This window comes from Ruditapes philippinarum, unplaced genomic scaffold (assembly GCF_026571515.1).
Source record: "Ruditapes philippinarum isolate M1 unplaced genomic scaffold, ASM2657151v2 ctg7025_1_1_1_1, whole genome shotgun sequence".
NCBI classification, from domain to species: Eukaryota; Metazoa; Mollusca; class Bivalvia; order Venerida; family Veneridae; genus Ruditapes; species Ruditapes philippinarum.
Window position 1 is genome coordinate 22,345 of NW_026854135.1, and position 26,261 is coordinate 48,605.

Here is a 26,261-nt window from a genome sequence, read left to right on the forward strand (position 1 = left end):
AAAATTAAAGAAGCTGGGACATGAAAGTTAAAAACGGTATATAATAAGTTTGTTCAGGTATTTAGCACGCCCGTTTAACTCACAACGAGTGAAAAATGTCCATCGGTAAAAATGTTGTGAGCAACTTCCGTTCCTCGCTGTGAGCACCCATCTTTGACGTGTGACACAATAAACAAGGTGAGTTTTTCATAATTTTTGAAGATTACAGACATTTATGTAAAAATATCGAAATGCAGTTAGCTAGCGATATGTTTTCCGAGTATGCACATGTAAAGATATTGCCTGTTGGTGGACAATTTGATGGAAATACCGTGCGACGCAGTCACTCGGGGTAGCAGGAAAACTGGAGACAACTTCTCTTTGGACCTAATTTAACATTGAAAACGTCGATTCTGGTGACGTTTTGTGCATACTAACATAAAACAGATGCCCACAAGTCTTCAGCGTAAATTAATATCTGAAAGTCATCATTGAAACGAAGATATACCCTTTTTTGCTTTAATCCTCGTTGTGAGCACCATAACCTCGTTGTGAGCAAGACAAGCGCAGTGCGTGTATGGTTTTAATATGTAATTCAGATGGTGAAAATATAATTTTCAATCTACCACAGCAATTAAAACGTTTTTGCACAGCAGCATTTCTTTGCAAGACGTTGTGCATACCCCAAAGGGAGGCATATTAGTTTTGAACTGTCCGTCTGTTAGTCCGTCAATCTGTCCGAAAACTTTAACATTGGCCATAACTTCCTTATTAATATACGGATTTGATTCATACTTGAACACAACATCCCTTAGCACAAGACTTTCCTACGGACCTGTACTTTTTACCTTGGCCCCTGAATGGCCTTTACCTTGAAGGTCAAATTGTCCAAAAACATTTAAGATTGGCCATAATGTCCTGGCATAATGTTTAGGCACAACACATCTTTGGACAAGGGCTTTCATCTATCCTATATTCTTTTGACATTGACCCCTGAATGACCTTCACCTTGAAGGTCTCAAATTATCCAAAAACTTAAAAATTGGTCATAACTTCCTTATTAGTATACGGATTCTACTCATATTTTGAAACTACACCCCTTTAGGCAAGACCTTCAAACGGATCTGTATTTGTTTTTACCTTGTACCCAAAATGACTTTCTAGAACATCCAAAAACTTTAACATTGAGCATAACTTCTTTAGTAAGTGAAATTAATTCATATTTGGACACAATGCCCCTTTGGACAAGACCTTCCAACTGACCAATATTTTTTTCACCTTGACCTTGAATGCTTCACATTGAAGATCTAATTGTCAAAAAACAAATAATCTATTTGGTCCATAAATCAAAGGACAACGTGCCACTTCAGGGGCATTGTCAACTTACCGTGATAGTTCTTGTTTTACATAATTTGGTCAGTCTTCAGCTCAGGATAAACACATGTATGTGTATCACACAGATTGTGAAATTGTTGAAATGTTCATAAACTCCCCGTGATGTTCACTCGTGCCATACTAGAGTATACGAAATAAAATAGCTGATTTACCTCCACTGATTAGTTCTTCTGTTAATCTGATGACTTGTGAATATGAAGAATAATTTTCAAAAACGAAAAAAAAGAACTATTGCAAAGAAAAAGAACTATTGTACAAAAACGTTTTGATTGCTTTTTGTAGACTGAAAATTGTATTCTTGTCATTTGAATTACATATTAAAACCAGACAAGCACTGCGCTTGTCTTGCTCACAACGAGGTTATGGTGCTCACAACGAGGATTAAAGCAAAAACATGTATATCTTCGTTTCTATGAAGACTTTCAGATAATAATTTACGCTGACGACTTGTGGGCATCTGTTTTATGTTAGAATACACAAAACGTCACCAGAATCGACGTTTTCAATGTTAAATTAGGTCCAAAGAGAAGTTGTCTCCAGTTTTTTTGCTACCCCGAGTGACTGCGTCGCACGGTATTTCCATCAAATTGTCCACCAACAGGCAATATCTTTACATGTGCATACTCGGAAAACATATCGCTAGCTAACTGCATTTCGATATTTTTACATAAATGTCTGTAATCTTCAAAAATTATGAAAAACTCACCTTGATTATCGTGTCACACGTCAAAGATGGGTACTCACAACGAGGAACGGAAGTTGCTCACAACATTTTTACCGATGGACATTTTTCACTCGTTGTGAGTTAAACGGGCGTGTTTAGTTAAAGGAGCTCCACTGAGGTCCTAAAACCTAAACTCATAAAAAAATAAATATTTCAGGAGTGGCGGTAGCCACAAGTGAAATGTGGTAATTTTCATGCCACAAGATGAAAATAAATCATGCATTTGTAGAAAAAAAAACTTGAATTTTCTGTTTATTATATACATTTGTCTCTATTTTTAAATTACAATTTTGGAAGACTATTCCTTATATTTTGTGTACTTGCAGAATTTAAAAGAAAGTCGTCCGGCAAGACACCAGTGATAACACGGAAAATATATTACAGTGAATATACGAAAATGAAAATAAGCATTTTATTTCATCAATATTTCATTTATAGGTATATAATAAATATATTTACTCAGATTTGATTTAGATATAAATAATTTTATTTTGTCACGGATCTTAATTACAATGTAATATATTAATCCGCCATTTTGTGTATTTCGATCTTGTCCGATTTGGGTTAAAAGCGTTTAACCACTTTTCATTTTTGGGTCATTTTGCACTTATACTGGAAAAATGGAGTGAGCAAATAATATCTTAAATCATGCACACAAGTAAGGCCTATGGTTCAGAGTGCATCAATAGTATATAAATCTCGAAAAAGATATTACCAGTTTCGTCATAGCAATAACGTTTATCAGCGATGTAGATTTATCTATATCTCTGCGTTAGTTTTAAAAAAAATCATACCCTGGTTTGCATATTTTAACTGGAACAATAATATATACTTTTTTGTCCCGGATTTTAATTAGAATAGGAAACACATTCGTGACACATCTGCGGATGTTTCTAAAATAAAAACTTGCACTTTCCAGTACTGTCCATGAACAGGCTCAATTAAACCGAGCCTGCGACATTTTCAATTCTGTTGTGTTGGACGGACTTTTTTTAGGGATTCTGTGTTTCTCTATTTTATCGGGTCAATGCGCGCCAAAAATAACAAGAGGGCCATGATGGCCATGTATATAGGCCCCCGGAGCGGGGCCAGTTTAAAGCCCAGGGCTTTTATTTGAACAAACTCGGTAGACATCCATTAGAAGATATTTCATGCTAAACATCTAAGGTCTAGCTGGTCAAGGTTTTTCTTTACACATATAGTTAAAAACAATGATACACTTGGGGCAGGGCCAGTTTTGACTTAAGGGCTTTCAGAAAATGTTCATGCTTAATATCTAAACTCTCGCTATTCGGTTTTTTTCAAAGAAGATTTTTAATTTTTTGCCATTCACATATAAGGAAAATCAATGTCCCCCGGGGCGAGGCCAATTTTGACCCCAGGGCTTCTATTTGAACAAACATTGTAGACACTCACTAGAAGATGCTTCGTGTTTCATATCTAAACTCTAGCTATTTGAGTTTTTTCAAAGAAGATTTTTTAAGTTTTTATTATACACATATAAGGAAAATCAATTTTGTCCCCAGGGCTTTTATTTGAACAAACTTGGTAGACACTCACTAGAAGATGTTTCATGCTTAATATCTTAACTCTAGCTATTCGGTTTTTTTTTTGCAAAGAAGATTTTTAATTTTTTGCCATACACATATAAGGAAAATCAATGTCTCCCGGGGCGAGGCCAATTTTGACCTCAGGGCTTCTTTTTGAACAAACTTTGTAGACACTCACTAGAAGATGCTTCGTGCTTAATATCTAAACTCTGGCTATTTGAGTTTTTTCAAAGAAGATTTTTTAAGTTTTTATTATACACATATAAGGAAAATCAATTTTGACCCCAGGGCTTTTATTTGAACAAACTTGGTAGACACTCACTAGAAGATGTTTCATGCTAAATTCTTAGCTCTAGCTCTTTGGGTTCTTTAAAAGAGGAATTATTAAGTTTTTACTATATGCATATAGGGAAAATCAATGACCCCCTGGGGCGGGGCCAATTTTGACCCCAGGGCTTTTATTTGAACAAACTTGGTAGACACTCACTAGAAGATGTTTCATGTCAAATATATAAGCTCTAGCTCTTTGGTTTTTTAGAAGAAGATATTTATTTTTTTTTCTTTGCAGAGTTCTGCATGGAATTCCATTCTTTGAACAATTTTCAAAGGTGACCACCAAAGGAACATTCCTGTGAAGTTTTGATGAATTTTGCTTAGTGGTTTATGAGGAGATGTCATATAAAGTAAAAGTTTACGGACGACGGACGGACGGACAACGGACGCAGGACGGACGGACGCCGGACGAAAAGCGACCACAAAAGCTCACCCTGTCACTTTGTGACAGGTGAGCTAAAAACGGATCTAGATTTAGTTTATGGAGAAAATACCCTTCTATATCGTATAATCGTCAGGTGGGTGACAATGTTTAAGGAAGGTAGAACTAATGTGAAGGATGATCCCCGCCCTGGGCGGCCAATTTCCGCTACTTTTTTAAATGGGCAGCCAATTTCCGCTACCTCAGAAAAAAGACATCAGCACTGTCAAAACCATAGTTGCTGAAGATGCAAGATATACCGAGGAGGAGATAAGTGATACATCGGGTCTGAGTGCGTTATATGTGTTTTCCATCTTGACAAAAAGTTGAAATTAATTAAGAGTGTGCGACTGTTTGATCCCATATTTGCAAACTTCTGACTAGGAAAGGGGTTGGGTTGAAAAAGTCTCGGCCATATTGACTATGTTCCAAGATCAAGACCCTAGACGCCTGAGAGAAATTATCACATTATCACAGGGGATAAAGTGTGGCTTTATATTTTTGAGCCCGACTCGAGCAGTAACAAAAGGAGGGTAGGTGAAAACAGGTATCAATGTCAGTTGTTGCCCGTGTAAAAGTGTTATGTACAATGTACGCTCTAGTTTTTGACTGATCGAAAAGTGGCCCGTGTCGCTGTGCCTCAGAGGGGTAGTGTCATTGGAACGTTCTCAAAGCTGTAGTTAATCGTTATACATGTATTACAAAGAGCCCAAGGTACGGGATGCGCAGGATAAAATTACTCAATTATAATGCACCTGTACACCGGTCAGCCTTGGTTCAAGCTTATTTAGAGGAGCAAAGAGGCTTTACTACACCCCTCTCTCCTTGCGACTTCTGGTTAAATCCATACAGTCTCTAAAACAGTGTATAAAAACAATACCAAAAATGTTTTTTCGGAATGGATTCTAGGGCTGGAAAAGTGTGTAGAGGTCCATGCTGAATATTTTGAAAGACTCTACTAATCATTTTTCACAAGTACAGTATTACTTATTTATAGAAGCGTGTTGCCGTTGTCACTGGTTAAAATATGCCCCTCGTATGTTGTAAAGACTTTTCTTCTCAAAAGCTGCAGTAGCTAAAGGTTGTTTGTTTTTTGACACGAAACATTATTTGTTAGACCTCGACTAAGTTTGTTCAAGTTTTAGCCCTTGGGTCGAAATTGGAAACTGCAAGATAACATGAAATAATTATAACAACAATTTACCTTCCATAGCAACTGATATCTCCCATTGCAACCAGTGACTTCCATAGCAAACATTGACATTTTACATATCTACCAGTGACTTCCGTAGCAAACATTGACATTTTACATATCTACCAGTGACTTCCGTAGCAAACATTGACATTTTACATATCTACCAGTGACTTCCGTAGCAAACATTTACTTTCAAATCTTTCATTTCCACCAGCTGCTATCTCTAAGAGATAAGACTTGAACCATATAAGAATGTCATTACCTATGGCAAATGCTTGGCGTTTCATGTGCAGTATAGTGTGATCATTTGTATCAAATACTTTATGTAGATCTAAAAGTATCATGCATATAATACTGCCTTTGTCCATTTTAAATTTAGTACAATATGTTAAATTCACATGTGTCAATGAAAAAGCACTTCTACACCCGGACTGGATCTGCCTGACCATGATTTGTCCTCGAATTTCTGATGTTTACAGAGCATAGTGAATTGAGCTCTGGGTAATATGCAGTAATAGTGTGAGAAACCTGTACAGCTTGACCACAACTCGAACCTGTGAGCCACAGGATAATGAACTTTTGGTTTAAATCAAAACGGTTACATTTAGGGCCATGCTTTAAGACTAATTTGTTTTCATAAATATCACTTGAGCTCGGTAGGTAGAGCGTTGGACTATGGATCCAGCGGCCCGAGTTCGATCCCTGAACGGTGCAGATCACTTCTTTTGTGATTGATCATGAAATCCGTCCTGGTTTTTTCTAGCATCCAATAAAGATTCATATTGGAACATCATGTTGATTAAATGCTGGAAGGTCATTGGTAACATTACGGAAAGTGTGAAATAAAAACGTTCTATCATCAGTAATAATATAACATTATTTCATGACTACTTGTTAGTTAATTTTAACATACAAGGTAAAACTTGTTTTGCATAAAATTATTTTTATTTTTCATGATATAACATTATAAACAGCATTTAATAACAGGAGAAAATACAAAAATACTAACTAAAAGACATGCAATAATCTGTATTATGAACCTCCATCTTACACGCATTTCACTTCCAACATGATTTGATTCGTTTACAAATAAGAAAAAAATATATTAATCATTAGCCAGCTATACATGCAACCACTGCAGACCAAGATCAGCCATGCCATCTTGATCATGGACTGCCCTGTTTGCTATACAGTCAGTACATACTCTGACATTTTCCCCTAAAAGGATAAACAAAAAAATTATCTGGTTAAACAGAATTTACTTTAGTTCAATATAGTATAGGAAGCTATAGTCTTATAGACACACTTCCAAATATGTTCCTGGAACTAACCATTACTGAGCAATAAGTAAAAAGTTTCTTGCTAAGGGAAACAACAACTGGCGAGGTTCGAACTCATGTGGCTAGTGATCATTAGATTACTAGTCTGAAAAAGTTATTTATGAATTATCAAGAGTATGATCATCTAGCATTGTGCATAGAGACTGAAACTTGCATATTAAGACATAACCATGAATTTTCAAAGTTTACAAAAAAAACCTCTGATATTCAGTGACCTACAATAATGATCATGAATACATGTAGTATTTTTTAAGAGAATACCCTTAAGTGATAAGAGAGAAATATATATTTGCACGCAAAGCCTTAAACTGGCATAACAATTATTAACATCTAAACCATTGCCCACACAAAATTGTGTAGGATACCTCCTATATTCTTCCACTCAGTAAAAAAATGTACATATTTAAAAAAAAATTTACATCTACTAGACTAGTTATCAGCTGATAACTGTGTAACTTTATTCTGCTGAAGTACTAGTACTAGGCCCATTATGCCTCAGAAATGCTATTATTTTTATTTCTCAAAACGTGAATTTTTGTTATCTTATTAATAAGTTTACAAACTGCATTGTGAACATCAATTTACATTAGTTCTAAAAATAAACCATTGTGTTACGACTAATTTGATTGGTTTACAAGAATTAGACTTGTGACAGAACAATTCCTGTTTGACTGGTTCCCTGATAAATAAAGTTTATTACAAGCATCATGATGGCTGGTCCTCGGCTTGTCCCTCAGATGACAGTACATCCTGCCATTGGCTAGTCCATTGTGAAAGTTCTTCAATGTTATATATCTGAAATTGAAATAAGTATGACTGAAATACCAGTAAGTACAATACATTTCATTCCAACAAATATTGAATATCAGCAATATTGCTACCATTTATGACATAATGACCTCCCTGATTAACTTAACACCCCCCACTGAGTCAAAACAAATTTCTTTGTTCCTACCCCTAAATCCTGCTAAAAATCTTAATAACAAATTTATAATAAAGCAAGCATCCCTTTATTGAGAAAAATGAAATGTATTCATAAATTGACAGAAGTTTTCTATAAAGTTTATATAAATGTCACAATAATCCAATGAAAAGTGACATTACAAATGTCCAGTATTAAAAAATCTTTGCAGTACTGACTTTCAAATGCGCTGAATTAATAACATCTAGCCAAAACATAATAAAAATATGTCTGAAATAATTTCAGATAATAACTTTCTTTAAATATCACTTTTTACCAACAAAATGAAATTGAATGGAAGGCAAAAACTCTTTAAAACTGACTTTAACAAATTGATAGCAACTTACTTACAAAAAACACTGCTGTTCTCAGTGTCATTAAAAAAAATGTCAGGAGTGCACATTCATAATTTAACCTTTACACATAATGCTTCACCCTGACTTACTTACCTTGCTCACAAAACCGAGTACATTTCGTTTTGAGATTTCTAGTTGTGCCCTTTGACCCCATTTGATCTCAGAAAGAGGAGGGTCTGTATTAGGCATTCTTGTTATTTCCAGGTAGCACTGTCTGACCCATTCTTGTGTGACCAATTTCTTCACATCACCGAATACTTCATGAGGAATTCTGTAAATATTGAAAATACTGTGAATTCACTAAACTTTGTGGTCACTTTTGTGGTTTTGTCACAAAATACATACTCATGGGCTCTTAAATTTCTGGACTGTTTATTTTTCAAAAAGGTTTAAAAAGTAAAAAAGGGAAAATAAAACTTCGCAGAAGACAAAATGAAAATTTTTTGGGTCTAAAAACGCAAAAAAATGAAAAATAGTTCCCCAAAAAAAATTATTTTTATGATTCAAAAAGTATGTTTAAAATTCAAGATGAAAAATCTGAACTAATAAAAAGGGTATTGTGTTTTTTTTGGGCTTTTTAAATTTTTTTCCGGGAAAGTCAAAGGTTTTTGGTTTTGGGGTTTTTCATTGCATCAAAAAAAAGGGGCCCTCAGGTGACTTTCCTGTTTTTCCCCGTTTGGGGGAAATCCAAAAGTTTTTTGTGATTTTTTTCCCGGGGCCCGGGACCCCGGTAGAAAACAGATTTTTCTGTAAACTAGTGGAAAGTAGCTGGATAGCTTCCTCAGATGAAAAACGTCCCTGATGTGGTTCAAACCACATATGTTATGCGGGAAAACTCTGGAAATGTCATAAATGCAGCAGCAAACACACATTAAGGAGATATTTATCCTAATAAAGCAAATCTATTTGTTCCATTCCTTGCTTTTCAAAGTATTAATTATTTCATCAAATAAAACATATAACCACACTATACCACACTACAATGTATATGAATGACTTACTCAGCTTCTATACCAAACTTTTTCAGTCCACCCCAAAGCTGCTCTGGAAAAAAAAGAAACCAGAAATGAGAAACATGATTTTTTTCCCCACGCTTTACCTGATTAACATAATTATACAAACTTTTCAATGATGGCAACACTGATTTATATCTACTAAGCTGAATTTGTGCACCCAACAGGCCTAACTGTTCATATGAATAATTATGAATTATGAAAATTAGTATATATTTTGTTTGTTTTTCTGGGTTTCTCATCAACTTTGACCCTTTTTTGGGAAAAATTTTTTTTTCCCCTTTAAAAAGGTTCCCGGGAAAAACTAATTTTATTAAAATTTTTTCAAATTAAAGCCCTTTTTGGAAAAAACTAGGGAATTACCCAAATTTCCCACGTAAAAAGTTTCCCGGTAATTTAGTAATTAATTTTTTGCAGTTAAACCCCTTTTCCCCGGAAACTAACCAATAATCCAATTTCTCAAAGTAAAAATTTTGGATCTTCTAGTATTAAACCAAAATTTTCTGAAATAATGTTCCCGGATACAAATTTGTAAATTCCAAAATTTTCTACAAATAAACGTTTTGGGTAAATAATAGTATTCCAAATTTTTTAAAGTAAAGCTTCCCGGATATTACAGTAAATTTCCCTTTTTTTCTGCAGTAAAGCCTTCCTGGATAATAACTAGTAAATTTCCCCAATTTTTTACAAAACGCTTTCCTGGATAACTAACTAGTAATTACCAATTTCTCTACAAGTAAACGCTTTCCTGGATAACTAACTAGTAATTACCAATTTCTCTACAAGTAAACGCTTTCCTGGATAACTAACCAGTAATTACCAATTTCTCTACAAGTAAAAGCTTTCCTGGATAACTAACTAGTAATTACCAATTTCTCTGCAAGTAATCGCCTTCCTGGATAACTAACTAGTAGATTAACAATTTCTCTACAAGTAAACGCTTTCCTGGATAACTAACCAGTAATTACCAATTTCTCTACAAGTAATGGCTTTCCTGGATAACTAACCAGTAATTACCAATTTCTCTGCAAGTAATCGCTTTCCTGGATAACTAACCAGTTATTACCAATTTCACTGCAAGTAATCGCTTCCCTGGATAACTAACTAGTAGATAAACAATTTCTCTACAAGTACACGATTTCCTGGATAACTAACCAGTAAATAACCAATTTCTCTGCAAGTGATAACTTTTCTGGATAACTAACCAGTAAATTACCAATTGCTCTGCAAGTGGTAACTTTCCTGGATAACTAACCAGTAAATTTCCAATTTCTCCGCAAGTGATTGCAGCCTAGTAAGATTTTACTCATGAACAGTCGGGCCAATTTCTGATTAAGTGGCTGTACAATTTTAGATTCAGCATAGCTTCGGTAATATCACCACTTTGTTTAGAATGTCATAATATTCAAAGTAAAAGCACATTTTTAAAAGGGTTTAAAAAAACTTTAAAGCCTTTTAAAAAAAAACTTGGGGATTCAAAACATGGATATAAGGGGTTTTTACCCAAGATTAAGGGGGTGCTTTCTTTAAAAATTTGCCCCCCAAATGCTCTGGGTTGGAATTCCCTTTGGAATTTTAAAAATTTTTTTAAAGCAAAAAACCCGTTTATAAAAAATATCATTTTGGGGATAAAAAAGCCACTAATTTTCTGTGATTACTTGCCCCCTAAAAAAGACTGTGTGAATCAACCCGTCCTCTCTTTTCTGTTTTTTTTCCCTTTATAAAAAATAAAAATTTTTATTTAAATGCATTAATGTTAAAAAATAAAATTACATAGATTTTCACCCAGATAATTTAAGGAAATTTAAAAATCCGGTTAACTATATGTTAAAACATAAAAGGGCTTTTTGGGGGTTTTTTTTACAAAGTGGGACTGGGAAATTTTTTTCTGGGGGTTTGTTTACCCTTTTTTGGGAGGTCTTTGGGCCCAAAAAATTATTTTGCAAATTTTTGATCTTCCCTTCCCGTCTTTCTAAAAAATCATTTATTGTGGCAAAAAGAAAAAGAAGAGAGTTTAAAAATTTGGTTTTTAAGGGATTGGATTAACTTTTCAAATTTTTCCCCTTGGAAATTTTGAGTTATTTTTATTTTTTATATTTGAGATTTTCAAATTTTAGTTCTTCACTTGTTTATAAAAAAAAAAATTTTTTTGTTTTTCGGTTTTTGAAACCCCCCTTTAAGTTAAAGGTCCGGGTTTTGTAAAAAAAAGAAGATGTGGTTTAAAAGGGTTTTATGTAATGTATTAACAAACGTTTTTTTGTTTTTTTTTGTTTATTATTTTATTTGCAGCGCACATCAAAGGGTTTTTTTTTTTATTAGGTTTTTGAGTTAGATTTGGGTTGATAGAAATATTTAAAATTTTGGCAAAGAAGTGTAAAAAAGGGGGAGTTGATTGATTCTGTGGGTAAAGGGAAAAAATTTTGGAAACATAAAATTAGATGACGAATTAATAACACCCAATATATTATTTAATAATAATATTTTAAAACGATTGACGGAAAATATTGTGTTATCAAAATTGTTTTATCAAAAGGGAATTTAGTAAAAAGATAAAAAACTCAAAGATTAAGGGTTTCGGCATCGTAGATTAATTTTAAAAATGTTTACCCAAGGTTTTTTTTTAGAAACTGATGTTTTATTTAACAGTATTATTCCCCTTTGTTTTTCTTCTAGTTCCCTTGGGGTTTATACCAACCTGCAATAAAGACGATTTGAATGTGTGAAGCTCAAAACCAAAAAAAATGGAAAAAAGCTGAAAAATTTAAAATAAGCAGGGCCTCTGTCGAGCTGAATTAGTTTTTTTCATGACTCAAAAAATTTTGGTAAAGAACCCCCAAAGAATTAAAAATTCTATTTTTTAAAATCCCAAAAAACAATTTTTTTAAAAGAAACAATTTTTTTTGATCTGTTTCCCGGGTTTTGCTAAAATTTCGTTCTTTTAATTTTTTTTGTAGACAATGTGTCAATCAAAAAATATGTATGGGCCCTCCTACCCTTTTTTTGCAGTACAAAAACCCCCAAGGGGATGTGTAACATATTTTGTTCAAAGCAAAGTTAAAATGAAATTGGGGTTTAAAAGATGTGACAAATATGTTAAAATTTATAATACATCCCTTTTATTTATGGCCCTTAAAAGAAAAAATTAAAAATATAGTAAATTTTTTTTTTTCCCTTGAAAAAATTTTTTAAAAACTTCAGCAAAAATTCTGAAAGCTTTTGGAAAGTTCCCTTTAACCCCAAAGCTTGTTTTATTGTTTACAAAAAAAATAATTTTTAATAAAAAACCAAAACCCCTAAAATTTAAACATTATACCCCACCCTACAAAATTTTAAATGAATTGTCCCCTTTTTTTCTGGCAAAACCCTTCATTTTTGGGGCAATGTCATAAATCGCAAAAATAGTGCAAAACCATAATGTGCTGGGGGTATTTTGGGGCTGCCTGGTTGCATAGCTGATTTAAATTTCTGTCAGTAGGAATAAAAGTTATTACCTGATACAAATAACTTTAAACATTTTCATAGCTAACTTCTCCAACAATTTTTCTTTTATTAAAATGAAAACATGACATGGTAATACAATTATACATTGTTCCATTTTGTCAAAAAAATCTTTTAATTAATATTTTTACAAAAAGCTCTAATAATACAAGTTTTATCTATAATCAATTAGGTATCAGACGAATTCTAGGGGAATTTAGGGTGAACTAGAGTTAAACTTGCTATGATCAAATTAAATCACCCATCTAGCCTTATGATCTTATTAAGTTAAATTTGACATTTTCTCTTTTATGGACTGACGATCCTCTATCATTTTAATTTATAAAAGCTCATTTACCTGCTTTCTTGATAGGAATTTTTTTCTGATCTAGAACTAGCAGGAATTTGACTGTATCATTAACAATTCTCTGTTGCTCTCCTTTGTCCATACTTGCCATTGCTTTCTGGGACTGAGTTAATGACTGGGATGCCATGGTATGATGTAATGTTCTAACTGATCTAAAAATAGAATCATAAACATGTACAAACTGTTGAAGTTACAAATTAGTATACATGTAATAGACTTGTTCCTGAATGAAGAAATTTTTTTGGGGTTTTCCCAGCTAATCCAGTTACAAACAAACTTTTTCTGAGAAAACTTATAAATAACAAAAATAAGCACAAAAAAAGGACTTATTTATATTAAATAGTAAACGGTAGTGCTCCATAAAGCTATGACGGTAAAAGTTTGTTTGTACTGTAGAATAAGCTAGGAAAAAAACCTAATTTAATGACTTCCAGATAATAACAATTACAATTTGAGCAAAACATGACACCATGTAAATAACAGTAACAAATTATTAGTGAAGAGTAAAGAAACAAAGCTAATGGTCTAAAGTGCTTAACTACAATCAAAATATTGTAAATACTTAAACCGGAACCAATATGTGAACATGCTTACATCACAGGCTGATAATATATATCCTATTTAAAATAGATTTAAAATACTGTCCGGTATGTGATTGCCTGTGAAAATAAACAATATGACAAATTTACATGTATGATAAACTAATGAACACAAACTTTCACATAAGACAGGATCTTAGACATTTCTTTGAGATTTGTAATTTGCTATGGGTTAAAGTCTATTACCCTATGAATCTATGTATCATAAGGTCAATGAGGGTACATCCACTCTTTCTGAGTGGAACAATCACTATAACATGAGCTATGAGTGATCATATGATACGTCGCCTGATGTCAGCCAAATTCCCAGATTAGTAGTAGCGAGCTCAACGAGCTGGCCCGAAGGGCCTGCTCGCAAAGCGAACTTTACGGTAACGCGAGTGCCTGCTAAGTGATGGTTTTGAAAACTTTCGTCCGAAGTACCGAATTGGACACATCGCAACCTTTCGAATTTAAAGATAACGATAAAAACTGAGGAATTCTGACTGAAAACGGATGTGTAGACTGGTCACCCGCGCACATCTATGGGAACCATAATTGGACAGGGAACCAGAATAATGGAAGCTGTGTATAAAATATCGAATGATAGTTTTAAAACGGAAAATGTAAAATGAAAATTGAAGGCGCCATTTTGTTTGAAAAATCTGATTAATAAAAACAATTTTTTGTCGAATTTTGTTGTGAAAACTATCTAGAATGAAAGAAAATGATCTAACTAAGAAAATGAATCCGAACACCAATATCTTTTATTCAGTCGTTAATGCTGTACAGACGTTTAAATTATTGTTTACGTGACGTCACAATGTAGCGCAAAACAGCACGTGCAAAACAAACAAATCAAGTACGCTATTTTAATGTCTCAAACGTTTTAAGTTTTATATTTATTTCACTTTTAACAATCTTTATTTCGCTTGAAAATTATAGAGTGAAATAAAATAAACAAAGTTTTATCAACGTTTTCAAAACTCGTTATTCATTTAACGACAGGGGCGGAGCCATATTTAACACAGTATGAGTAACGTCACACGCACTCGTCACTGCATTTGAAATAAAAATTAGCGATTATTTCATACTATTTCACGTTAAAAGTGCATCGAGCTCGCTTTGAGGCTTTGCCTTTTTCATATTAATTTCACTTGAATTGCATTAGAAGTATTACAGAAGTAGCCTTGTCAGAACTTTATAAAACAAAAATAAATTAAAGGACAAGAGGCCCATACCTGTCGCAAAAATCACAGAGCTGTAAAATGGGGAAGGTATATACACAGCTTCCTTGGTATGCACCTGTAAACAGTACACTGTACAGTATAAAGTTGGATAAAATTGCACCAGCAGTTTTGTGCCTTTAATAATTGAGGAGTAGTCCGAAATGTTTTGTGGTGGACGGACAGACACATCACGGAGAAGTTATCCCTATATATGTCACGGCTTCTCAGTAGCAGATGACACAAAACGGTTCTCTGAAGTCTCTTATACAGACACGTCAAGTAATTTGAGTCGCGAAAATAGAATACATTGCGACTGTTGACGGTCAGGTGTCTGTACTATCAATTCATCAATAAAATATAAAATACAATTAAATAAATGTATGATTTAGATACCTGAGTGAGAAAATGAATTTTCATTCAGCGTTTTCTTTCTTAATTTTGGATAATTTACAAAATTGAAAATCGTCCGCTTTACTTCTTTTTGAAGAGTATTCAAGGTGTGCTATCATACACATTTTTATCAACGGTAAATTTTAGCAAAAATAATGGATTTTCCGCATTGTCAACACTTTTTTACTCTATATTATTGTTTTTATTTGTGCATTTATTTATTTAAAACAACTTTTATACCTGTATTGTGATGCAAATGTATTTAAACTTTATTTGACTGCCATGTCAACACGATAACTAGCATATAATTCGGATAGTCATGTGCAGATAAAGGGGGCATATTTTTCTCATACACTTGGGGGGTCAGGCACCCAGCACACGGCTTGAGCCGTCCCTGTCAACTGTCAGTAAAACAAGTTTAAGCATTTTAACAGAGATTGAGCACCCATCTTAATCATAAAACTTCTGTTTTGTAATCATTTTGAAGGCAAATGGGGGGGGGGGGTCCCAGTTACAATCTAGTCTCAATATTAAGTACTATTGAGACTTGATGGTCAGTGGGTTTTAAAAAAATACGGAATTAAATAAAACCATGTTTTATGGCTGAGACAGAAGCCCACGCCTGTTAAAGGAGTCCCACTTTGGTCAAAAAGGCTAAAAAAACATAAAATTGGAAATTCTTACATACATATAAAGATCAAGTGAAGCAATTAAAATATGAAAATCTGCAAAGAATAATAAAGAAATATTACAACTCAGTATTACATTGAATATCAAATATTTTTGTGTGTGATTTAGCCCAATTGAATTTGGTATAATATTAAAAAAAAAAAAATGATGAGATACATGTTACATATGTAGATTTCATACTGTTCCTTGCTGAGCTTTTTGTCATTATCTGATTTTGGACATGTCTTATTTGGCATTTATTATCTCATTCATCTGAATGATTGATCTGTACATGCCGGGTTTAAATGTAAGAAAGGGACCCCAATGTTTGAGGTTTTGGTTCTCATATATATCAAAACATGATTTCAGCAATTTTTACTGAAAGCAATCATTAATTGTTCATACTTACCAATTATAGGCTTCTATTTCAAGAACAGCCATCTTAAACTGTAGAGCTTGTAAACTTTGAATAGAAATATTTCTTTTGTTAAATACATGTAGGTTGTTTCTGAACATTGGCAGGTAAAAAACTACTGGTGCAGCATGGCATCTGGAGAGGGACCCTTACATATGGTAACACCAACAATACAGAGTATGCCTTTAAGTAAACTTACTGACTATGATGTATACTTGAAGCTAGAAAATCTCCAGATACCAGGATCATTCAAAATAAGAGGCATTGGAAACCTAATTAAAAAGGTATGCTTATTTACAAGATAATGTAAGCAAAATAGGTTAGATACATGTAATTGTTAAACTGGAAGGTCACAACATGAACAGATTTTAAGCTTTGTTCTAAAGAAACAGTCATTTTGGTTGTTCTTGATTATTATGCTCCCGATATATCAAAATTGATAGATATTTTGTCAGTCCTTGCTGTTTCTTATAGCCTCTCTGATTTTGATTGATATTACAGATTTTTAGTTGGTTCTTTAGTTTAACCTCTACCATTTGGTGATCTTGTGAGCATCCATTAAAGTGACTGATATTTTTCTACAGTAAGCACACTATAAAAAGGGATATCAAAAGGAGTATCAAACATACCCAATAGAACAAAACAAAATAAGCCATTAAATGCTGTGTTTATTTGTAAAGCATTTTATCACTTAAACTGCAGCGCTTGAGTGTAATAAAGCCATTTAAAAAAAATGATATTACACTAGTGTAATATCACTTTGACTTGATGGCATTGCGTTACATACAAACAAGCATTACAGTGTGCTAATGTTAGCGTTACACTATAGGCTCGTCAATGAAAAATGACTCTTTATAACAGTTTACCCTTCTTATTTAGATATCTAATAAATAGAATATTATATTCGTGTAGATTCAATGAACTAATGTTATTGAAATTGTTGAATTAAACAATATTATGTGAGCCTCTAAAGATTTTATTTAACTCATTCAATAAATTTAGAATTAAAACTTCACTCATTCAGTATCCTCTAAATATTTGTTCCAGGCAGCACAGCATGGTTGTAAGAAGATAGTTTGTGCATCAGGAGGAAATGCTGGCCTGGCAGCAGCATATGCAGCTAAAACACTTGGTATTCCTGCAACTATAGTGCTGCCCCAGAGTACACCAGGATTTGTTGCAGATAAACTCAGGAATGAGGTGATAATTTTATAAATCCATTTTAAAGGGGTTCCACTGAGGTTAAAATGTCTAAAAACAAAAAAAAATGGAGATTTTTACATACATAAGTGAAGCCCATAATATAGAAAATCTGCAAAGATATAGAAATGTACTTAGAAATATGGTTTAAACATATTTATTTAAGCTTGATTGCGAAACAAGTTCTTGCAACTTATATTAATCACTTTCGAGTCCGCTTCCTGGAACCAACCAGTACTGGTGTCGTATGAAGAAACATGGTCGTAACCTGAGTAAGGCTCGAACCCATGATCTCTGGGTTGACAGGCAGACACCTTAACCACTAGGCCACCGCTCCTCTTAAATTAGAAATGTAAATTGAATATAGATTTCTGTGCAATTCTTTGGCTGTTTTGCAACGCTTTTCATTTTTAGGTCATTTTGGACAATGAAAATAATTATTCTGAAAAAACAGAGTGAGAAAATTATCAGAAAATTTACACACAAGTATTTGGTGCAAATCTACATGAAATGGTGTACAAATTTTGGAAAAATAATTTCCATTTCACTCAATTAGGAAAACCTCAGTTGAGTTCCTTTAATGACACGGATATTGTCCAGCTTAGTTAGAATGATTTTGAATCATTTACCTGTGACAGGTAAGGTTTTTAATTGGAATGTTAAATTGTGTTGTGTAAAAAACTTAAAAAGCCATTGAGCTATCTTTAAGGGATACCGAAATGCCTATTTTAGCTAAAATAATGTGTAAAGTGGGAGATTTTGTTAACTCCAATTAGTTAAGAAGTAAACTGTATTAGTATGACTTTTAAAAAACTGTCAAAAAGAAAAAAATCATCCTGTGCACTTTCTTTGAAATGTTTCTTTTTTTTTTATCAGAAAGAGAATGTTTATTTTATCTGTTTGTATTGATTTGTATTAAGAATCTTAAAGAATAGTTGCTTTCTGGTACAAAATGACTTCTTAGACATAATCCAAACTTAAATATTTCGGAATAAAAAAAACTATAATTTCTGTACAAAAACAAGTATTTTAGTATATGAATAAATGAGATTGATGAGATTGAATACTTAAAGTTACAAACCATAACAAATTACGGTTCTATATATTTTACGGACAAAAATTACAGTATGGAGCAGAGGTGTTGATTCATGGCAAAGTATGGGATGAGAGCAACAAGTTTGCAACAGAGATGTCAAAAGATTCAGGTATGTGATTTTGTTTATTAGATATGGTCACTATTATGGAAATTGTTGAATTTTAGAAATTAAAAGAAAAAAGACAATGCTTTTAATAAAATATATAAATGACCCTTAAAATCAGGTTTCTATACATAATATTTTAAAGATCATATTATTTCATTGGATTTAAGCATAAAATACTTATAAAATTTTCATTTTGCTGAAATTAGTGACTTATATATTATTCGCTGTTAAAATTCAGGTATCATACATGTATAAGTCACTTTGATAAAAAGGTATTTCATATTTGTATTTTGTTCTACAGATTGTTTGTATGTACATCCATTTGACCACCCAGATATATGGTAAGTTTCTTTGTTCTAATGTATTTGTACCATTAAGCCCTCTAGCTTAGTATTCCATTTTTAGCTCGACTATTTGAAGAATAGGAAGAGCTATTGCACTCACCCTGGCGTTGGCATTGGGGTAACAGTTTGGCTAAGTACATGTAGGTTAAAATCTCCAAAACTAATAGAGGGAATGGGTTAAAACTTCACACACTTGCTCTGTGTGAATATTTACCATGACAGGCACAGGTCCCATAACTCTGAGATACATGTACCTCTTTACAGAGTTATGTCCCTTTTCTTACTGACAAGCACTGAAATTACACAGAATGTAGTTGAGCATGCTGTCATTACATATAGCTCTTGTTTGTGTTATTATAGAAACAATTTAAAATAATTGATACAAAATATCTTCTTCCTTGTTAACAGTAAGTTTTATTAGTTTTGGCATTGTAATAACAGTATCTGAAAAAATAGTATATTAAATGTTTTTAATTATCAAATATACTGGAAAAATAGTCCCTGAAGAGTGAAATGTTTATTAGACCTTTTAAAATCATGTTCACAGCCCAGACAACTCACATTAAGAATAAAACTTTTTTCCAAATAGTTATGTCACAATGAATATTATGAATTTATAATATATATTTGAACTTCTATATGAAACCAGATACAATGTAATTTTAGGGAAGGACATTCAAGCATGATGGAAGAAGCTACCCAGCAGATGCCATGTAAACCAGATGTTGTTATTGTATCTGTCGGAGGGGGAGGACTACTCAATGGTGTACTGATGGGCATGAAAAAAGTTGGCTGGAGTGATGTCCCCTGTATTTCTATGGAAACTGTAGGGGGAGATTGTCTGAATGCATCACTTAAAGCAGGGAAAATTGTAACAATACCAGATATAACTAGGTGAGGTATGTCTGTTGTCATAGTAACCCAAGGTCAAAGCTTTTGTGTAACCTTTAACACATGCCTTAACCCGAGGTCAAAAATTCCAGCTTCCATTTAACCATTAACATATTGTCTTAGTTTCATCGCAATTTTTAGCTCACCGTTTTGAAGAAAAAGATTGAAGCTATTGTCATGACCCTGTCTTCCGCATTTAGCGCTTGCATTTGTTAACCTTTCTTTTGAAGGTCCATTTTCTCAGAAACTATAACAGCTTTTCACTTCAGCTTCATTGATAGTTTAATGTCATCAAAGAGAGCCATTTCAAAAGAGCAGGTATGAGTTGGTTTTTTTTTTTGCAAAGTTGTGCCCCTTTTTCAGCGTTGCTTATATTTAACTATCAAGCACTGAAAAAAGAGGAGTGTACTTTCCATGGACAGATGTTGTTTAAAGGCCCGTTTAAAGGCCCGTTATGCCTCAGAAATGCTTTTATTTTATTTGTCAATTTGGTGTACTTTAATAGTTTTTAAAAGTTACTCATTTGCCAATTAACTGAACCATCATTTTAATCTGTTGCTTTTTGGCAATAATTACGTACAGTTAAAGTGAGAATTTTATATGGAAGTTGAAATACTAAATTGTTTACATTTTGCTACTTTTATGACAAATTACTTCACATTTATTTGTTATAAAATTCATGTTTTCACTCTCTAAAGAAGTAAACATTCATTTGTTTCTGATGCATAATGTGTACCTGTAGGAAGAAATGCTTGAAAATTTACACATTCAAATGAAAGTTTGTTTTAACTTAGTTGAATATGTTTTGGCAATGAATTACAAAAGCCAATGAAGGGCTAGACCAGTAAAAATCATAGGCATTAACATCAAGATCTTGCAGTGGAAACGTCAACAAGATACTGATAAAACCAGGCAGGCCAAGTGTACAAAATAACACTATCAGCAATTTCAGTTCTGTTATTCCAAATCGCAATCTGTATAATGTTCTTCGGCAGGACTAGATTTGACTGCGTTAGAGGCCCCGCTTTGGTCAAATGGTTGTTCTACTTGGATGTCAGCTTCTGCCTGAAATAATGCACAAATTAGCGCGTCATCATGACAAAACCAATGTAATGCGTCTGCGACCAGCATGGATCCAGACTAGCCTGCGCATACGCGCAGTCTGATCAGGATCCATGCTGTTCGCTATCAGTTTCTCTACTTGTTACAGGGTTTGTAAGCGAACAGCATGGATCCTGATCAGACTGTGCAGATGCCAAGGCTGGTCTGGATCCATGCTGGTCGCAAACACACTATGTTGGTTTTGTCATGACGCGGCACAAAAGGACAGTTGAGGTTTCTATTCACTAGTAAAGCTAGAAAATCACAATATGATGTTTACAGTGTACGTTTAACTTAGAGCCCAAGGATATGACATTAACATAAATATATTATAAAGACAAGAAACTTCACCCTTTATATTTTCAGTGTAGCTAAAAGCCTTGGGGCACTAACCCCATCTGCAAAAACTTTTGAACTCGCACAATCTCATGAGAAGTTTCATTCTGTTGTTGTTGAAGATAAAGAAGCAGTTTCAGCCTGTCTTAGATTTGCAGGTAAGTTTTTACTTTAAGCTCAACTATAGAATTAGGAGAGCTTTTGTACTCTCACAGGTGTTGATGTCACACTTTTGTAAAATTTTATCATGCAAGCTTGTATCTCTAAAGCTACTGAAGGGAATAGGTTGAAACTTCGCACACTTATTTGAGAGCATAATAGGAGGTCACTGTCCACGGCGCAAAATTCTCACATGAATTTTGACAGAATAACAAATGTTCTTAGAAAATTCTTCATCTTCCACACTCTTGTTTTTATCATCAAGGACTGAGAAAATATATGCTGTCTAACTGAATACTGTTGTTACTTATTAGTATTTATTGTAAGGCTTTATATATATATCTGTTACAGTGCACATTTTACAGAGGGGCGTCTGTGGTAAATAGATAAAAATCATTGACTTCAAGCCACTTGCCCCTCACTGCTGTGGGTTCGAATCCTAACTTATGGAATGTCAGTGGTTCAACTCCGTGCCCATGAAAAATGCACAGAAGAAAACCTGAGGTCTCCCTCTACCAGTAAAGCTGGAAAATCGCCATATGACCTTTTCTTTGGGCATAAAACCAAGCAAAAAAATATTTAAAAAAACAAAACAAAAAAAACCATGAGAATACAGATTTATGTGTTACAAATATTGAATTAATGATAATCTTTTAAAATTAAGAGTTATTTTTTTTAGTAATAACTGTATCAAGTAAATGCATAAGATTGTTAAGTTTGCTATACATGTAAGTGAAGTTTACTATCGGTATAATAAATGTTAAAATTGTTTCTTTTTTTTATTTTCTGTAGATGATCACAGATTTTTGGTAGAGCCAGCATGTGGTGCCAGTTTAGCTGCAGTGTATGGAAGTGTGTTACAGGACTTACAATCTAGGGGGAAATTAGGAGACGTAAAGTCAGCTCTAGTTATTGTATGTGGCGGCAGTTCTTCCACACTTAAACAGCTTCAGACTTGGAGAGATTTGTTTAACTTGTGAGCAAAATAAAAGTGACAGGGGCATTAGTGTCACACTTTGATTAAGTTTTTGCATGCAAGTTTTGACACCAAAACTACTAGAAATAATAGGTTGAGAATTATGACTCTTTTTGAACTTTGAAAATTCTACATTATCCAGGCTTTTTTTTTACTATAAAGTACTGAAAATAGTCGAGCCCACTGTCCTACTGAAAGCTCTTGTGTATTATGTTGACCAAAAAAACATGATCTTGTTAGCATGTTGATTTGATAAACATCTGAAGTTATGTGGAACTTAATTTAATAATACTGAATAAAGAAGATTAAACACATATCAGCTATAGTCTAAAGCTACATGTTTATTATACCGGTGATACTAGTGAAATACCGTTTGTATACATGTATAATGCATAAACTATAACTAAGTAACAAATACATAACTGCAGTGTAAGAGTTGTTTCCCTTTCCACTAAAAAATGAGGAGAATGCTGGAAATATACATTTAAGCTTAATTATTTTGCTGTTGGATTTTACAGGGTCATTCATGTTTTCATGAATAAGTTATCATAACTATGTTAAGGAACAAAATATTGTGTAATGTGAATGTTTTATTTTTTCGGTTACATTTTGATAGAGACATGTATTGTCAAACGTATTAGAAGAATAAGGACCAGTGTTCAGTGTATTTAATATGTTTCAGTGTTGCTCATGTTATTTGAGGTGATAGAGTACTGTGTTTTGCAGTGTATTTCAGGGATAATAATTATTCTCTGTTTTTTAAAAAAAATCAGGGCTACTTTTACTCAAACAGTTTGCTGTTTCTGTGAATATTTGTGCTTTTTTATCAATCAGCATAAAATACAGATAAACTTCTATTTTTGTTTTTGCTTGCATATGCTTGTTTTTGTTTAGTTTATATAATAATACCAATGTTTTATAGTTGGCATCTGCGCCAATGTACGACGCCCTTTATTGAATGCATTCAGATTTTGTGAAAGGGCAATCATCAACTTTTTGGCCCTTTCCATCTGTCTTAGCCGAGGACGTTCCGATTGGTGAAAGTGTATTTTTTGTTTATTGATATGAAGAAGTTAATTCTATTTTGTTTCAAGGCAATCTGTTTTATGGTGTTTAATGGTGTTTATATTTAACATGAAAAAAGGCATTACTGTATTTAATGTAGGGCGTGTTTAAATGATTTAAAAATGATTCATTTTATTTCTTATTTTTAATTGAAGAAAATTAATTTTAAGTGTTGTTTATACATATTTCTAATAAATTGTTACTAACAAAATGCATTGAAGTGATTTTACTAACATTTTTGTTAAGTATTTTAATATTTTCTTTTACTTTGCTGATGTTTGTTAAAGTTTTGTTTGTTATTATTTTATGAAAAGATATTAAAGTCCCTGCTTTAAGTATTTTTACACCAGTTAGTCAAAGGCTTTTGACTCTTATTTACAATATAATAAATGTTGTATGCAAGAAACAAGAATCGCAAACATATACAAAACTAACAGGACTGGTGACATTAGTGATGACTAAAATGGTTCTGAACAATTTTTATGTTTATTATATTTGTGTGCGTGTCAAGTTTGAAATAATGCATTATTCAATTCTCTAGATATTTTGTTGACATGTTTGAAGATTTTAAGATGAAAGTAGAAATATTTGATTAAATTTTCAATTTCCAAATAGTATCCAGTAAAAATGGAGTACATGTACATTATTTGCATGTACAATAAAACTTGTGTTAAAGACTACCTCTAGGGGCGTCCGTGGCCGAGTGGTTAAGGTCATTGACTTCAAACCACTTTTCCCTCACCGCTGTGGGTTCGAATCCCGACAGGGACTTTGGATTCTTTCATGTGAGGAAGCTATCCAGCTAGCTTACGGAACCTCGGTGGGTCTACTCAGGTACCCGTTTGTGCCTGAAATAATGCACGGAAGGGCACCTGAGGTCTTCCTCCACCAGTATAGCTGGAACGTCGCGATATGACCTATACTGTGTAGATGTGACGTAAAACCCAAAAACAAACAAACAAAGACTACCTCTGATTAAAGATCACATTGTAAACATAGGCAATCAATTCTTTGGCATCCCTTCATTGATTTACTTGAATAAAGTAACTGTAACCTCTTAATAAAGACCACTTGTTTAGAAAGTAAATGATAGGTTTATCCCCAGGATGACCTTTATAGACAGGTTTGACTGTATATTTATCACTATTAAACAGTCTCAGTATATACTAGGACATAATATGAGCTGTGTCATGACAAAACCAACATAGTGCGTTTGCAACCAGCATGGATCCAGACCAGCCTGCGCTTCTGCGCAGTCTGATCAGGATCAATGCTGTTCGCTTACCAACTCTATTACAAGTAGAGAAACTGATAGCGAACAGCATGGATCCTGATCAGGCTGCAAGGATGTGCAGGCTGGTCTGGATCCATGCTGGTTGCAAACCCATTATGTTGGTTTTGTCGTGACGCCGCTCATATATCAGGACAAACAACTTATTACTTGACAAGCAGTCTTATGGTGGTGTACAATTGTTCGTTAGATGTAGTATTAAATTCCTACATTCATGCTGTAACTATGAAAAATAATATCAATGAGTTTTATAAAATCATGTAAAGGTTTATATTTATCTTACTTACACTTTTATTAAGGAAAAAAAAATACCATTTTTACCAGAATGAACTAGACAAAATGGCCATCTGATTGGAGGAAGAGATAATGCTAATCTTCAGTTGCCTGTCCTGAGATATTATGTCCCAGATATATCTTAAATATTGACCATTTGCATATGTAAGTTGTTATTGTTTTTTAATGATTGTAATACTTGTATTTAAGAAAGATTTTTGTCAATCATGAAGGCAGCTACTAATGTATTTTAGGTGGAATGTTATAATTTTTAAATGTGAAATGTCAATACTGCTCATAATAAGTTAAAACTAGTCCTTAATTTACATATCAATCAAACTTATTAAAGGTTGATGGTTCTTCCTTTGTGTCCGCTATGTCCGCTTAAGTAGGGCTTGGATAGGCACCTACTGGTTATACTTGTGCCATATAATGTAGAGGGGGCCATACTGGAATCACCTTTTCTCCTCATTTTGTCTATCTATTTGTCAGTCCGTCTCCATTATGTCAGCTCTATAAACCCTTCTTCAATGAGGGTTTTTCTTCAACTTGGCTCAATAAAAAGGCAACCCTGCAAAACCCCATGCAGGGCTTTCAGGTAAAAGGTCTTTCTCAAATTTTTGGTGCTCTTAATATAAACCCACACTATTTTAAAAGATTTTTTTAAAACTCCCAAAATTTTCACCTCAACAAGGGAATGCAAAACCCCTTTCCCACAGATTCAGACTCCGGGTCAAATATCAAAAATTTTTGTGTCCGCTTTTTAAATTTTATCCCCCAAAAGAAATTTTTTTAAAAATTTTTTGATCAAATGTTCACCTCATCAGGGCAATATGAGAACCCGTGCTAACACTGTCCAGACTCAAGGTCAAGGTCAACCTTGGAGGCCAAAATTTCACACATTTTTGTCTGTGCACTAGAATTTCTATATTTTCCAATGACTTGAAAACTGGAATTTTTTCTTTCAAAAATAATAATGGAATGTACTTCATAATATACAACGTTATATAATTATGTTATCCAGTTTCTTC

General features: G+C 33.4%; 2 protein-coding genes across 2 annotated transcripts; one reads left to right on the forward strand and one right to left on the reverse strand.

Annotated features, from left to right (window-relative positions):
* Nucleotides 1-7,413: 7,413 nt before the first annotated feature.
* On the reverse strand, nt 7,414-15,426 carry LOC132739074 (non-structural maintenance of chromosomes element 3 homolog). The gene is made up of 5 exons (XM_060726724.1): nt 15,312-15,426; nt 13,103-13,263; nt 9,256-9,436; nt 8,348-8,525; nt 7,414-7,732 (listed from the first exon to the last, which is right to left on the reverse strand). The coding sequence occupies exons 2-5, from the start codon at nt 13,236-13,238 to the stop codon at nt 7,643-7,645; spliced, it is 585 nt and encodes a 194-aa protein (XP_060582707.1). The 5' UTR covers nt 13,239-13,263; nt 15,312-15,426; the 3' UTR covers nt 7,414-7,642.
* Nucleotides 15,427-16,473: 1,047 nt separating this feature from the next.
* LOC132739070 (serine dehydratase-like) lies at nt 16,474-23,021 on the forward strand. Its single transcript, XM_060726721.1, has 7 exons — nt 16,474-16,676; nt 17,440-17,592; nt 18,719-18,797; nt 19,096-19,135; nt 19,805-20,032; nt 21,497-21,624; nt 22,418-23,021. The coding sequence occupies exons 1-7, from the start codon at nt 16,521-16,523 to the stop codon at nt 22,603-22,605; spliced, it is 972 nt and encodes a 323-aa protein (XP_060582704.1). The 5' UTR covers nt 16,474-16,520; the 3' UTR covers nt 22,606-23,021.
* The last annotated feature ends 3,240 nt before the right edge of the window (nt 23,022-26,261 follow it).